The sequence below is a fragment of the Rousettus aegyptiacus genome, unplaced genomic scaffold (genome assembly GCF_014176215.1).
Source record: "Rousettus aegyptiacus isolate mRouAeg1 unplaced genomic scaffold, mRouAeg1.p scaffold_m13_p_3, whole genome shotgun sequence".
NCBI classification, from domain to species: Eukaryota; Metazoa; Chordata; class Mammalia; order Chiroptera; family Pteropodidae; genus Rousettus; species Rousettus aegyptiacus.
In genome coordinates this window covers 3,376,542-3,391,243 of record NW_023416306.1, presented here as the reverse complement: position 1 = coordinate 3,391,243, position 14,702 = coordinate 3,376,542, and the positions used below count along the sequence as shown (strand labels likewise).

Below are 14,702 nucleotides of genomic sequence, written 5' to 3'. Positions count from 1 at the left end.
TGACCCCTCCTAAGAAAAGGAAAGACTCACCATTCGCATCTCACAGATGGGGAAACTGAGGCCCAGAAGCAACCTGTCCCAGGCCCAAGTTAACCAGCAAGTCAGGCCATGGCGGAGTACCACCTGGTGGCATGAGAACCTTGCCCCGCCAGGCCAGAGACCTCCTTAGCTTGTGACCTTGGGCAAGTTAATTAACATCTCAAAGCTTCATCTCTACCTTGGGACTTGGTTAGTAGCTGTTAAGTCACAGCGTTGCTGGGGAGAATGAGTAGATAATACACAAACTGGTTTGCGTGGAGCCTGGCGTAAAACAGGTGTGCAATAAATGTCAAATTATGATGATTATTATCATTATTTTTATTAAAGCATATGACAGTCTTTGATTCTGCATCCTCTCTGCCTGCTTTGTGACAACAGTCGAAATGTCATTCAGCCGCGCGGCCCCCTCTCCAAGCAGAGGGGGAGCCGAGAGCAGGGAAGGGTTAAGGCGGAGGTAGGAGGTGGCAGAGGGGTGGAGCACCGAGGTGCCACGTTTGGCTCCTGTTCCTGACACCCTCTGTGACCTTGGACCAGTCCCCTCCCTTTCTCTCTCTCTCTCTGTCCTCAGGCTCTTTGTTCTTGATGCATCCTAACCACGGTGCTGTCTGCTTGTGCACAAGAACCCACCCTGGAGGAGGCCAGGGGCACCTGAAAACCACATGTCCCCTGGGAGCCGGGAAAGCTCTCCCCACAGCTCCGGCGGCAGCCTGGCAGGAAACCTCCAGGGGGTTAAAGAGCCAAGGGCCGCCCAGTGGTGCCAGCTCTGTGGCCTGTGCCCTGGCCTCTGCACGAGTCCTCCCCTGCCCTCCTCCCGTGCTTACCAGGGAGTGAGGCCCCTCCTGCCCCCCTACTCCGCACTCCCCCCCAGAGCTGGCTTGGCTTCCCAAAAGCAGGGCCCATCAGGGTGGAGGCGGCGATGTGTCAGCTGGTATTCAGGCTCTGGTTGTGCGCTCAGCCGCTCCCCCTCCCCATCTCCCCAAATCCACCCACCCACCCCTTTACCCACTGCTTGGGGCCTTCTGGGTGGCAGCACTTCACAGAGGGAGATGGAGCGGCAGCCTTGAGCCCTTGGATATTGGGGTGGGCGGACTGACTCACTTGGCCCCCCTCCCCGGTGCCGATGGGGCAGCCCCTACGCCCATGGGCGCTGGCACCCCGTCAGGCCCCTGTGTTTCGGGAAAAGGAAGCTGCAGCCCTGCGGCGCCTGACCCGAGCTGGCTGAGGATGCGCTGTGCGCGCAGGGACCCGCTGGCCCCTGGGCTGGGAGGAGATGTTTAGGCAGCGACCCCCCCAAGGCAGGCTCGCTCCCGCGGCCGCCCGCCGGGGCCGCCCTGGCCGCGGGCCCGCCGGGACGCCCCTGCTCGCCGCGCCCCTCCCCGGGCGGTGGCGCGTCCCCCGAGCCTCGCAGTATTTCCTTCCTGCACCTTTAAGAAGACCGTTGCTCCGTGGTGGGATGGTGTGTTAAAGCCACACAGAGGAAGTTACGCAGCCCGGATCAGACCGAGAGATAAAAGCCCCGATGGTGATCGTGAGCGATGATGGCAAGAGGATTTAGCCTCGGCTTTAACTTGGAGCGGAGTGCAGGGGGGCAGTGAAGCGCCCCGCCATCTGGCCCGCGCCGCGCGGGGGGATGCCCCGGCGCCCCGACAAGCAGCTGCGAAGCCCACCCAGGCCGGGGGCCGCCGGGTGCCCGAGCGCGGGTCCTCTCCGAGCCGCCCAGGGGGGCCAAAAAGTTTGCACTTGTTAGCGGCGACCTCCCGCTCAGCCGGGGCGGGCGATGCGGGCTGCGCGCGCGGCCCCCTCCCCCGGCCCGCGTCTCCGGGACGGCTGCGGGCTGCCCCTCCGGCGGCCGGAGGGCTCCCCGGCCCCGCTCTGACGGCCGCGGCGGCGGGAGCGGCGCGGGGAAGGAGCACCGGCTTCGGCCCTCCGGCCCTCGCCCCCACCCAGCGCCAGCCGGAGGCGGAGAGGCGGAGCGCCAGAGGGTGGCGGTCCTCGGCCTCCCGGGTCCCCGCTCCGGGAAGCTGCTCCGAGCCGGGGTAAGGCGGGCGGGGAGAGCCCGGGAGGCGAGCGCGGGAGGGGGTGGGGGGTGGAGATGCTGCAGCTTTGCCTGGTTTCGTTTTTAACGGGCTTCGGTGGCCATGCAGGCATTCCCGGGCCCAGGAGCCACTTGCAGCAGCCCCGCAGAGGCTCGGATGCAAAAGTTATTCGGTGGCGGCCGTTACTAGCGGAGGGCCGGAGTCGCGGGAGAGGGGCGTGTGCATTCGTAGCGGCATCTTAAAGGAGTAGCGTGGCTTTCTGGCTGGCTTGTTTCCACCAGGGTCTTTTTTCCGTGTGTGTGTGTGTGTGTGTGTGTGTGTGTGCGCGCGCGTGCAAGAATGCCTGGATGTGTTTGTGAAAAGGAAATTAACCCTTCTCTCTCGCCACTGTCCCACCCTAATTTAATTGTCACCGTCTAGAGCCCCCCGCCCCCCGCATCCCCTTCCCATCTCTCCGAAAACTGGGTAGATATGTGAGTTGCAGAGAAACTCCTGGCCAGTGAGGACGGGAACCGTGCCGTGCCGTGTCGGAGTGGGTGACTGGGGGAGGGGCTTGCGCAGGGACCGGCTTGGGGACAGTGCGGAGTCGAACCTGGAACTGGGTGGTACGCAGAAGGGGGGAGCAGAAGCGGCAGAAAGGCGGGAAGAAGACCGTGAGCTCGCGGGGTCGCCCGCTCCGGAGTAAGTTGCCCGCCTGGGCGGGGGGCGGCGGCAGGGTCGCCGCTGGCGGCGGCGCTGAGGAAAAGGATGCAACTAATTCCTGGCGCCTCGCCGGGTACCTTCTAATTGAGGGAGGCGGTGCCAAAGGGGGGGCACCCTGGGTGCCGGCCCGGCCTTTATTAAAGGCACGATTATTAATTGCTCCCGTGGCTGGCACTTAACTTCGGAAGACAGGAAGCAGCTGCGGGATTGCGGGGCCGCTCCGTGCGCGGTGCGCGCCCCTCGCGGCCCCCACCCCGAGGCGCGCCCTCGACCCCGACCCCGCGGCGTGCGCCGCGCGGAGCTGACCCGCCCGCCGGCCCCCGCCCCGGCCGCGGCCGCCCTGCCCAGGCGTCTTCCTTGCGCCCCGCCCCCCGCTCTCAACTTTTCAGGGCTCCGGGGCGGCGGAGAGGGCGTGGGGGGCGCCGGGAGCCGGAGGGCGCGCCTGCTGCAGGGCTGGGGACTGGGGCCGCCGGAGGCGAGATGCTCCCTAAGCCGGTGGTGAGCGCAGCACCGGCTGGACCTGACCCGGGGCAGAGTGGGCGGGGGCAGGAAGGTGACCCCGGCGGGAGCTGCTCCCCGGTCCTTCCTGGCCCCAGGCACCAGCCCCTGAAGGCAGTTTCACTCTCCTTGGCCGCCCTCGCTGGGAAGGGACAGGTAACCTCGGCGAGGGCCGGGTCCCGGGAGGAGCCCCCAGCGCCCCCCTCCAGTGACCCCAGCAGTTTTGTGCCGTCGGCGGCAAGTTTCCCACGAGGCGAGGGCGCAGCCGCAAACCCGGGAGGAGCCGGCTCCGAGAGGCGCTAATTCAATAAGACAGAGAAATCCGAGTTCAGAAATCCTGGTAAAATCTAATTTTCGGGTTTTAATACCCTGGCTATCGGCACCCCTCGGCTCCTCAGGACTCTTAAAAGAAAATAAAAAGCATCGATCCCATTTGTTTCAGGAGCTGCAGTTTCTTAATAATATCAGGTGAAGATTTATTTTCCAGGGAGAAAACGACCCATGGGAGGCAACCTGACTCTGAGGTTTCCCTGCTGGCTTCTCCCGCCGCCCGCTCTCCGCCTCCCAATTCCGCGGACTCTCGCGCCTCTCCCCTCCCTTTTTCCCTTTTTGGCAAAAACCGACTGTAATATCCGCGTGCTGAGTCCCCAATTCCCCCACGACGGCGGCAGCAGGAACGCCGATTGACTGACGAGTTGTAAACACATTTATTACCCTCGCCGCCGGCGGATTTTGTTGTTGTTGCCCCCTCCTCCCCATTTTTTTCCAGGGAAAGCGTGGCATTTAGGCCAACAGAACTGCAAAGCAGTTAATAGATTTGCGAGCGGCCCCGCGCGCCGCTGGCGCGGGCCTCGCGGCCTCCGGGCCTCGCTGCCTCCCCGCGCCGGCCCGCCCGGCGCCCGCCGAGCTCCGAGCAGCTTCGGCCCAGCAGATGAAGGAAGCCCGCAGCCCCGCGCCCGGGTGCCGCGGCTGTCAGGAGCGCCCTACCTGTTAGCGAACAGTTGGACTCGGCGGCTGAAAGAATTAATTAGGGACCTGCTGTTTTCTGGGCGGCACGAAGCTCGAAGCTCGCTTGGGTAGAGGCATCCAAACCTTTGCCGGCCGCGCTATTTTATTTTTACTACATTTTCTCAGGTTGTAAAAATAGTCGCCAGGCGGGTTCTTTCTGAGAGTTTTCTAGCCGGCAGCGCATTCAAGGCCGGGCAGGCTCTGAAACACGTTTCTCTTTAAAGAGCCAGAGGTGAAATGTGATGCCCTTGCGCCCCATTCATCTCCATCGAGAGGCCTCGGGCCAGAGAGAGGGGCAGGGGCCCCCGTGATGCAGATTTATGATGCAGTCCGCAGCGCGGGGGCGCTGCCTGGGGGCTTCTCCTGGGGAGGTGCTGAGAAGCCAGCGACCCCCTTGGGATGATGCCCACCCCTCTGGTTTGTCATTTTGGGCAGGAGTGTGTGTGCGCGCGCGCGCGCGTGTGTGTGTATGTGTGTGTGTGTCTGGGTGGATAATGGGGTCTCATGGAAACATAGCTAACTCTTCAGGTTCCTGCCACGTAAACAATGGCCGAAGGGGGTACCAGGTGAGGGGCGGAAGCTAGCACCTCCCATGCAGCGGTCTGGGAATTTAGATGCAACGATCGTAGGCATGATAACCAGAATAATTAATGACGCAGGCTCTTCTGCTGCGACTCACTGCGGTAACCTTTGCCCTATAGGCTCGTATTTTTGGCCAGGATCCCACACTGGCTGGACTCACATCCCCCCCGGGGGATGTATCGAGTGTCTGGGAACATGCCACATTACTGGAGTTGTGTGTTTTTTTTTGCAATAAAACATTCATCTTAGTTATAGCTATTTGGGCTTTTAAATAATTACCAGTAGCTTAAAATACGAAAGCGATAATCATAATAGCGATCCATTTATAAACATACCCCCGAAGGACGATTGCAGAATGTGGCTTCGATCAGGAAATCTAATCTGACAAATCATTGTCACTTCTGTCAACATCTTCAACATCCCCAGTTCCTTAGAGTTAAACATTAAATGCAGCGTTTTGGAGTTTGGAGAGGTGCTTATCAGCACCCGGTTCCTAACTGCTGGCCCATGTGTGGACCGTGCCGTGTACCTATCTGTACCTATACGCACACGCTCATTTGTACCTGCACGTACGGTCTCGTCTCTGCCATTCACAGCTTTGACGTTTGGACTTGCCCGTCATGGCATTTTAAAGCAACCATTCAATCTTGACTCCTGGGGATGTTTTAGGGAGTCACCTACCCTAAGCAGGGGGTGCTTCTGCTGCCTTAGCGCTCCTACAAGTGAGGAGAAAACGCACCACCTTTTTAATAACGTGCCCAATCTCCAAACGTGCCACTCCGATGCTAATAAAAATAACCCAGCTTCCTTGGGAGGCCTCGCTGAGGCAGCCTCATTTTTCGCGCATTCTGCCAGAGAGCTTTTGTCCCGCGACGTCTTCACCTCCCTTCTCTCTCTCTTTAATTTGTTGCAGGTGTTATTGCTAATGAGCTTTCCTCCCCTCTTACAATGAAGGACAAGCCAGGCCCCGGGTACCCGGATGCTCTGAGAGCCGAAGTACCAGAAACTTCATAATACGTTGCCGATGGCTACCGGCCAAGGTCAGCTGACCCCCATTAGTGCCTGTCCCCACCAAAACAGAGCCGAATGAGCTGCTCTCTCAGTAGCTTTTTCACGTTTCTGTCCGGCCGCACAGTTGTTGTCGCTTTAAGCCCATATGAAAAGAAATCTCTCTTATTGGTCCGAGACGCCAAGTCTAACCCCACAGAGGGTACGCGTTCCCAGCTAACATGTCCACCTCCTGGTTTTATTCTGTCTTTACAACGCAGGCCAGAGGGCTGTTCGGCAGTGGTGCTGAGCACATCACACATGAAGGGCCCTTTAAAGACCTGGATTGATCGAAAGGACACGAATTAAAGGCAATCCGATCCGGCCTCATGCCAGGTCCCTGTGGATTTCCTCCCTATCCCATTTCCATCCACGGTCACAATTTGAGAGTCTGCCTGATTTGATCGCGTTCACCTCTGGGGAGAGGTGTAATGCCAAGGTTAGGAGGGCGCCGAGTTATGGGCGACTTTTTGATCTGCTTGTCAGCAGTCTGAGAAACGCTGGCTCTGAGTTTTCCGTATCGGCCTTTCGGAAAAAACAAGTTCCTCGCTCTTTGCAACCTGGCAGCGCCTGAGTCCCTGGGACGTCCGGCCTCCGTCACCCGGTAGATGTGGCCTTTCCATGCTGAGGCCCAGAGTCCCGCCTGACCCAGCCGCTGCCTGCCCGGGGCCCGTGGGGCCGCGCCCCTGTGGACTGCACAGCCATGCTGCACCTGCTGGCACTATTCCTGCACTGCCTCCCACTGGCCTCTGGGGACTACGACATCTGCAAATCCTGGGTGACCTCGGATGAGGGCCCCACCTGGGAGTTCTACGCCTGCCAGCCCAAGGTGATGCGCCTGAAGGACTATGTCAGGGTGAAGGTGGAGCCCTCGGGCATCACGTGCGGAGATCCGCCGGAGAGATTCTGCTCCCACGTAAGTCAGCCTGCCCGCCACTGTTCCGTGCGCTCAGGCCACACGGGAGGGGGACAGAGCCTTGGGATGAGTGAGCGGAGTGGGAGGACCAAGATGCACAGTTGACTTCCCTGCATCTTGGATTGGGATCAGGTCTCTGTCCCGCCTTGGAAATGTGCCAGAGCAAAGGCCACCCTGCGGACTCTGGGGTCACATGACATCGTTCACTGGGGTGGGAAAATTCTTGGCCAGCTGACCGCCAAAGCGGTCCCTCTTCCTCTCAGGAAGATCAAAGTGGTTGCAATTCCAGCCCCAATGATAAGCCCCGCCTCCATTGTAGGAAGTCAGCATTCTGGGCGAGTAAGCCAGGTACTGTTTGCAAGGCTGCAGTCTGACCGACCTCTGTTCATCTCTTCTGCCTTGAAACCTCCTGTCCCACCCGGTCCAACCCAGCAAACGGTTTTGCCAGGCCAGGGTATACCAAGGACGGAGCTGGCTCCTTGTAGGGGAAGGTTTGACGGAAGTGCAGAGGGTATTTGTGGTTGGTGCTGTCCCTATGTGCCACAGAGTACTTCAGTATACAAGCAAAATTAACGACAACAAGAGTATTAGGAGGGATCATTCATGCGCGCTCCCCAAATGCGTGGGCTGAGAGCTTAATATGTGTCATTCCATGGAGTCCTCCCCGCAGCTCAGCAAGGTCGATTATGTAAAGTAGGAGTTTCAGGGAGTGGGGTCTGGACCAGTGGTGGCTCTGGACCTCTGCTCTGTCACCTGTAAAATGGGCACATAAAGCACATAATAGGTCATTGGAAGGAGTGAGTTAATTCATACATGTAAACTGCTCAGAGTAGGGTCTGGCACAGAGCAATCAGCTGTTGTCATTCCCATCACACGGATGGAGAAACTGAGGCCCAAAGTCAGACTCCGGGAAGTGGTGGAACTGACTCAAACGTCTAGCTCCGAAGTCTCTGAGCTGAACTGCTGGCTGAGTGGCACCTCCCCACTAGGCAGGGCTCCGGAGGCCTCGTGCCCGGCCGAAGGCCGGGCAAGGCAGCCAGGCTGGGCAGCCGGGCTGCAGGAGCTAACGAGAAGGGCTCTGTATCATCTCAGGGCAGCTGGTGCCTCTGTGTCCTCGGGGAGCCTCTGGGTCCCCGTGTTGATGGCTGGACTGAGTGGGTATCCCCACGGGGCCCCTGAGGATGCCTCAATCCATGGGACACTTCGGGCCTATCACAGAGCAGGCAGCCCAGGAAGGTAGAGCCTCATGTGGATAGTCAGCTGTTGTGAGGCTGTCACTGTGGGTGGTGGCCGGGCTGGGCAGAGGAGGAGAAGGCAGCACAGGGCTGGGAGCCAGGGGCTGGACAGTCGTGGGGGTCACTGCACCGGAGGCCCCAGAACTTCACTGGCTCAGGAATGGCCGAGGGGGCTGGCCCCTGAAAGCCGGGGGCAAGGCCAAGGGGAGAGCCCAGTTCTGGGTCCACATCTCAGTGTGGCTGCCCGCCCCAGCTCACGTGAAGACTTTTCCACACAGTCCCTGAGCAGAATCAAGCCCTGTCTCTCATATTTCTTCTCTTAAATATTAATCATTGCCTTAATGTGCCGGGGGTGAGGGGGTAGGTCAGGATAGCTAAATCATAATTCACTGGACCAGCTTCCAGGCAGGGCTGGAGGGGTGGAGGTGACCATCAGATGGAGTCCAAGGCCCTCTCCTGGCTAAAGCTGGCTTAGGATGCCGTTAGCCCCGGACCCCTGCCCTGTCCCCACGGAGTGCAGCGCCAGGGTGGGGCGGTCACCCCCACAGTCCTCATGCCGCCCAGCCTGAGCCCAGACAGGCGTCCTGGAGCCCTGGGCTTTGGGAGAGGCCTTCGTCCCCTCCTCCTCCTCTCCTGAGAAGACAGGTAAGGAGAGTATATTTCCAACATCTCCCACAAGGTGGGTCTTCGGTGTCTCGACACCTGTCTGATGGACTTACATCTTTCATTAGGGGCTGCCGTCAGTCAGTCCTGCCTTTGATTACGAATGTGGGGCTGATGAGGATGGGGGCGAGGCTTTGACAGGTGGAGGGATGCCTCTCTCGGCGGGGCGCCGGCTTTTCTAGGGAGGAAGGGGTCACATCCAGGTGGATCCGGCCCCTCCATGCCACGGTTTCTTGCAGTTCTGCCCAAGCAGGTCCTGCGTGAGTCTGGAGTCTCGTTTAATCTTCTCTCGGGTGCTGTGAGGCAGGTGCTTGTTCTAATCCTGGTTTAGAGATTAGAAGGTGTTGCCTAAATCCCACCAAGGTCACTTTGTCTAGAAGGCAGGCTGGGAACTTACCCAGCGGGAGGCTCGGCCTCCGTGTCCCAGCTTCGTTCTCCTCCTCTGTGAAGCAGAGACAACGCTTCACAGCGCCGGGGGAGGGGGGGAGGATGCAGCCAGGCCACGTGTGCCCCAGGAGCGGCGCCGGCGCGTAGTAGGTGCTCCGTGTGTTAGTCACTTATCATGGCTGTTATCACGCCCTCCATGGCGTCCCTGCCCTTTCTTCTTTGCCTCTCTCCAGCCTTGAGGATGCCAAGCCCTGTATTTCTGGCCTCAGGGCAGCAGGCAGGAGGAGGTTCCTGCTCCAGCAGTTTAAACTCCTCCAGCCAAAGCAGGTGGTGTTAAACAGCCACCAGGGGGCGCCCTAATGGTAGCCAGGTGGCCCACTGCCCCCTTAGCCTTGCAATCGCAGGGTGCGTCTCTATTCCCAGGTACCCCACCTGCAGCAGGTGCTGAGCTGCCCCAACTTCCAACCCACTGGAGTGTGATCCCAGGAGCACCCTGAGGGAGGAAGAGGGGCCGAGGGGCGGCTGCCCTTTTCAGGGTTCGTGGTGCAGACCCTGTCTCCCCGCCAGGCTTCTGTCCTTCAGCAAGGCCACCTGAGAACTGAATTGCAAATTCCAGCCTGGTGAGGAAGGGGCGGGGGGAAGGAAGACCAAGATAAATGAATAAATAAAAACCTATTGGCTCTAAAGGCACAATAAGAATTAATAGGGACGTTTTCTCGACCAAGGATTCTTGGGCAAGGGCGAAATTTCAACGAGAGCTGCAGGAGATGAGAGCCCCCCCCCCCCATTCCCAGGCCCAGGTGGAGAGGGCCGGCCGGGGCGAGGCTGCAGGGCCAAGGAGAAGGAGGGAAAAGCTCCTCGGCCCCTCGCAGGCCAGCGGCCTCTCCTGGAGAGAGCGTGCTAGCGCCAGCCCCAGGCCGGGCAGGCGGCGTTCAGAGTGTTCCTACGGCCACCCACTTGCTGCCCAAAGTATCTCCTTGGACCAGGAGCGTAGCCTCACCCTGGTAGATATGCAGAGTGCCAGGCCCCGCCCCAGACCTGCTGAGGCAGGAGCTGCATTTTAACCAGAGATCCAGGGGGTCGGACGCACACAGGGCAGGGTCTGGGGGGCACTGCTCCGCCTACTCGGTCCGTGGCAGGTGACCCGCGGGGTCCATGTTGCCAGGGCATCTTTGCAGGTGAGGGTGGGGGTAGGTCGCTGTCGAGCAGGTGAGCAGGCGTGCAGGGCTCCTGCGAATGTAGGGATGGAGCTGGGGGCTGCAGTTCCTTGGTGTTGGTGGCTCTGAACGAGGTCCCGGAGAGAGGAGGCACCATATCCCAGCAAGGGCCACCGGCTGGGACCTGACAACCTGAGCTCACGTCCCAGCTTTGCCACTCCGCCCACGGGCAGGTCTTTAAACTCTCGAGCCTCGGTTTCCTCTTCCATAAGGGGGATGATGATGGCTGCCTCGCCTGCCCCACCAACTTCCCGGGAGAAGGACACGCTTCTCTCATGACGCCCCCCATGCTTAACGAGGAAGCTCTGTTCTAGCGTGAGGCTTTGATAGCGCCGTCTATCCGAGCTTGATAATCTTATACTGTGAAATAGATGAACAGTAAACATTGTATCTCAGGTGACTTTAGCACACAGGCGCCTTGGCCTCGGTAGATGGGAAAACTGAGAGCAGGCCCCGAACATGCATCTCTAAGCACATGTCTTCCTTAAAGCCTGCGTTACCTTCTCTGTGCCTCAGTTTACCCAGATGCAGAGCAGACGACCCCGTCCCTCCGCTAGGGCCACAATTCATGCAGATGGCAGGTGGGCCCCAGAGTCTTCCAGCCCCTCCCTTTCATGACATCGAAAACCACGTGAAGAATCAAGGCTGCAGACACCCCACCTCCTGCCAGGCCTTCATGTTCAGAGAAAGTTTCCATCCGGCAGGAGCGAGCTGACCAGCCCCCCCCCTTCCCATCTGTGTCCCGGCCCCCAAACCCACCGAGGAGAGCGTGGGGACACCCCTCGCAGCCTCCCTCCTCTTCCCCTTACACCCCTCCGGTGCGCCCCGTTCCAGGTCTGACCTTGTGCCCGTTGTGGTTGTGACCGGAAAGGGAGGCCACTCGCAAATCCAAGTCCACGGCATGGGAAACACAACAGCTGTTAAAGACCATGCGCGGCTAACGGGTGGGCGTGACGGGACCCGGTGCGTGGGCGCGGAGAGGGCGAAGGCCGGTCTCTCCCGCCAGCCTTTGCCGCTCGCCCAGCACGCCCGCCCCGCCCTGCCCGCGTCCGAACGTCCCTGCCACCCACAATGCCGTCCTTCGCTCCCTCCATCTCTGAGGCTTTCGAGTCTATCTGGAGAGCCCCAGCTCCTTTTTCGAGGTTCAGGGTGGACCCCACCTCCTCCAGGAGGCTTTCCCAGACTGCCTAGCCCAAGTGGGTTAGGACATCCCCATCTGGGCATGTCCTGCCATTGTGGCCTAATGGGTAAGCGCTCGGGCCCTAGGGGCAGAGAGGTGGACGTGGGCATCTCGTGCCGTGCAACCTTTGGCATGACCCTCACCTCTCTGAGCCTTATCTCCTTAAACCGGAGTAATTAACACCTCCGGGACTGTCAGGAGCACAGCGCCTGGCGGACAGTAGATGCTCAAGTCATGCTGGTCGTTATGCTCCCGATGTGCGCTTCCTTCGGGGACCGCGAGGTCCTCAAAGTCAGGGCCGCCTTCTCTTCTTCATCTCCACGCCCCTCCCTCCTGGCTCAGTCAGCGCTCGCTCGGTAAGCACTTACTGAACCAGTGGATGGGTGGGTGGGAGGACGGTGTGATCCAGGAAGGCTTCTCAGAGGAGAGTCTTACAGGAAGAACGAAGGTTTCTATCAGGACAGGGTTAGCCCCAGAGTGTCTGCTTCTCTTCGCTGGAGTCCCTGTTCCGTGGGATTTGCGATTCGGGTGACACCAGGGGACCTGTACGGCTCTGTCCCTAAGCAGAGAGTGACCGGAACCGGGGCTTCACCCAACCCTTCGTTAAAGCCGCTCAATCTCTTGAACCGCCCGAGGCAGGGTTAGTTTTCTGCATGACATCCTGTAGCACAGGGACATCTGCTTCCTGGTGCCGGCGCCGCCTGCGATGTCCGAGGCCCACAGGGCGAGATCCTGGCCCTTTACTCATGAGAGTGGGTTTGGGTCCGGGCACCCGGTAGGTAGGAGGCAGCGTGACTGGAGTGCGGCGGGGAAGCGCGGGGCCTGGGGGGCCATCCTTCCAAAGAGCGTCAGAGACTTTGGGTTCTGGAACTTTCCTGTCTACATAGCCCTGCTTCCCCCAGGCCCGACTTCCTCTTCTGTCCCTACATTCCCCAGCCCCGATTTTGAATACATTTTCATTTTTCTCCTCTACTGCATGTATTATCACAAGTCACCCCAATCCTGCATGTACTGAGGTGGGGGGAAGGACCGTGGACAGACAGGCAGGCTGCCCAGCTGTGGACAAGAACTTGGGGTGTGGGGCGGGGCACATGTGGGCTCGTGCTTCTCCCCCGCCTGGGGCTGTGGGACTTTGGGTAAGTCCCCTGTGGCTCTGAGCCTCGGTTTTGCCGTCTGAAAATGGGGGCGATTCTAGACACAGCCTCGAAGGCGGTCTGAATGAGATGAGACAGGCATGTAGGGGCCTCAGCTGGGACTGGCACCAAACCAATGCTCCGGAGAGGGATTCCGCCGCCCCCCACCCAGTCTTATAAGAGTAAAAGCAGAAACTACAGACGGAAGATGGTCCTGTCAGCCAAGAGCGGAACGCGGGGTACAGTCGCGTGGGCTGCGGCGGTCACAGGGCTGGGCGCTGGGGTGGCCCGTGGCCTCGAAGCGTTGGAAGGGCTCAGAGGAGCGATGGTGGGGCAGGGGAGGTGGCGTATGCAAAGACGCAGGGGAACGGGGTGCGGGCGACCTGAGGGGAGAGCGCTGGACGGTGGGAGGGGCCCAGCCACGGCGCCTGCTCATGTCATCGAAGCCCCCCCGTGAGCCCGTGGGGTGGGGACGTCACTGTGCCGTTCGATGAATGAATAGACGGAGGCTTCTTGAGGTCCACTAAATGGGGGAGCTGGTCAACCCCAGGGTTGGGGTGGGGGAATTCGGCCAAGGGTGTGGCGGGCGGGAGGAGAGGAGGGAACAGTGGGTGGGCAGAGGCCTGAGGGTGCCCACAGGGCGCGGAAGGCCCAGGCCACGGGGCTGGAACAGAGCCTGGCGGGCTCCCAGGAGCAGGTGCCAAGCCTCACCCCTCGCCCTCGACGCCTGGCCATCCCCACCCCAGCAACGGGCCCGGGCCGCAGAGCTCTGCTCCTGCCGTGCAGCCCAGGCCCCGGACCCTCCTGCCCTGGACCTGGCCCGGGCCCCAGGTGGCCCACGAGGACGCCTGCTCCTTCCTGGAGGGGCCGGAGTGACGAGGGAAGTGGGAACACATTCTGTGTGGCTTTGGTTTGCAGGTTCTCATGTGTTTTTCATCAGCAGCAGATTGGCTTAAATGTATGAAACTGTGTCTCTAATTCCCCGAGTACACACGGCCTGCCGGCAGGGGGCGAGGGGGGGCGGCATGATGGAGCAGAGTGACCGCTGGCCGGGAGCGCCCTGCTGCTGGCACACCGGGCCAAGCCTCGGCCTCAGTTTCCCCAGCTGTACAATGATGGGTTTTGCTAGATTAATCATCCAGCGCTCCCGGGTGATTGCTGGATCCATCCTGGGAGTTTGGGGGAATCTGAGCTGACGTTGGTCACAAACAGATGACATGGGGGCTCCAGTGTGGAAAGAGGGGTTCTGGTGTGTATCTTGTGCCCAACGCAGCACTAGGCTTTTTTTGTTTTTCAAGTTCAAACCCCTTTATTAGAGTATTCTCATAAACGAAAATCGAAACAAAGAAAAACGAAGCTGACGCTACAATGCTACATCACAGATTCCACCCTGGCGTCCACTTCTCAATAATTCGTCTTAATTTTCAAATTGAGACATATTTGGCATATAACATTGTATTCATTTTAGGTGTTCAACATAATTCGATACATGTATATATTACAAAAGGATTACCACAATAAGTTAGCATGCATCGCCGCACATAGTTAGAATTTATTTTCTTCTGATGAGAGCATTTAAAATTTGGTTCCTTAATTTTTAAATCGAGGTGAAATTCACATAACATGAAATTAACTCACGATGTGTGAGTTTTTGTGACTGGCTTCTTTCACTCAGCGTGATGTTTTTAAGGTTCATCCAGCTGTAGCATGTGTCAATGCCGCACTCCTTTTTCATGGCTGAGTAGTATTCCATTGTACGGTCCGCCACATTTTATTTATCCATTCATCACCTGATGGGCATTTGAGTTGTTTCCACTTTGGGGCTATCATGAATAATATCGTTATGAAGATGTGTGTACAAGTTTTTGTGTGGACATACGTTTTCATTTCTCTTGGGTATATATGCCCAGAAGTGGAATTGTTGAGCCCAAGAGGTCCAATTTCTCCACATCCTCACCAACACTTGGTATTTTCCATTTTTGGTTTTTTATTATTATGGCCGTCCTAGTGGGTATGAAGTCGTATCTCATTATGGTTTTGATTTGCTTTTTCCTGATGA

The 14,702-nt window shown here is 59.0% G+C and overlaps 1 protein-coding gene across 4 annotated transcripts in view; it reads left to right on the top strand.

Annotated features, from left to right (window-relative positions):
- Positions 1–1,425: 1,425 nt before the first annotated feature.
- The window catches only part of NTNG2 (netrin G2), a 69,070-nt gene continuing 55,793 nt past the window's right edge, over positions 1,426–14,702 (top strand). For 3 of the 4 annotated variants that reach the window (XM_036238344.1, XM_036238346.1, XM_036238347.1), the window contains exons 1-3: positions 1,426–2,075; positions 5,779–5,905; positions 6,134–6,828. In XM_036238344.1, coding sequence (XP_036094237.1) covers positions 6,616–6,828 — 213 coding nt within the window. In that variant the 5' untranslated portion in view covers positions 1,426–2,075; positions 5,779–5,905; positions 6,134–6,615. Of the gene's footprint in view, positions 2,076–5,778; positions 6,829–14,702 lie in introns of all 4 variants that reach the window. The other variant, XM_036238345.1, reaches the window with a different exon arrangement.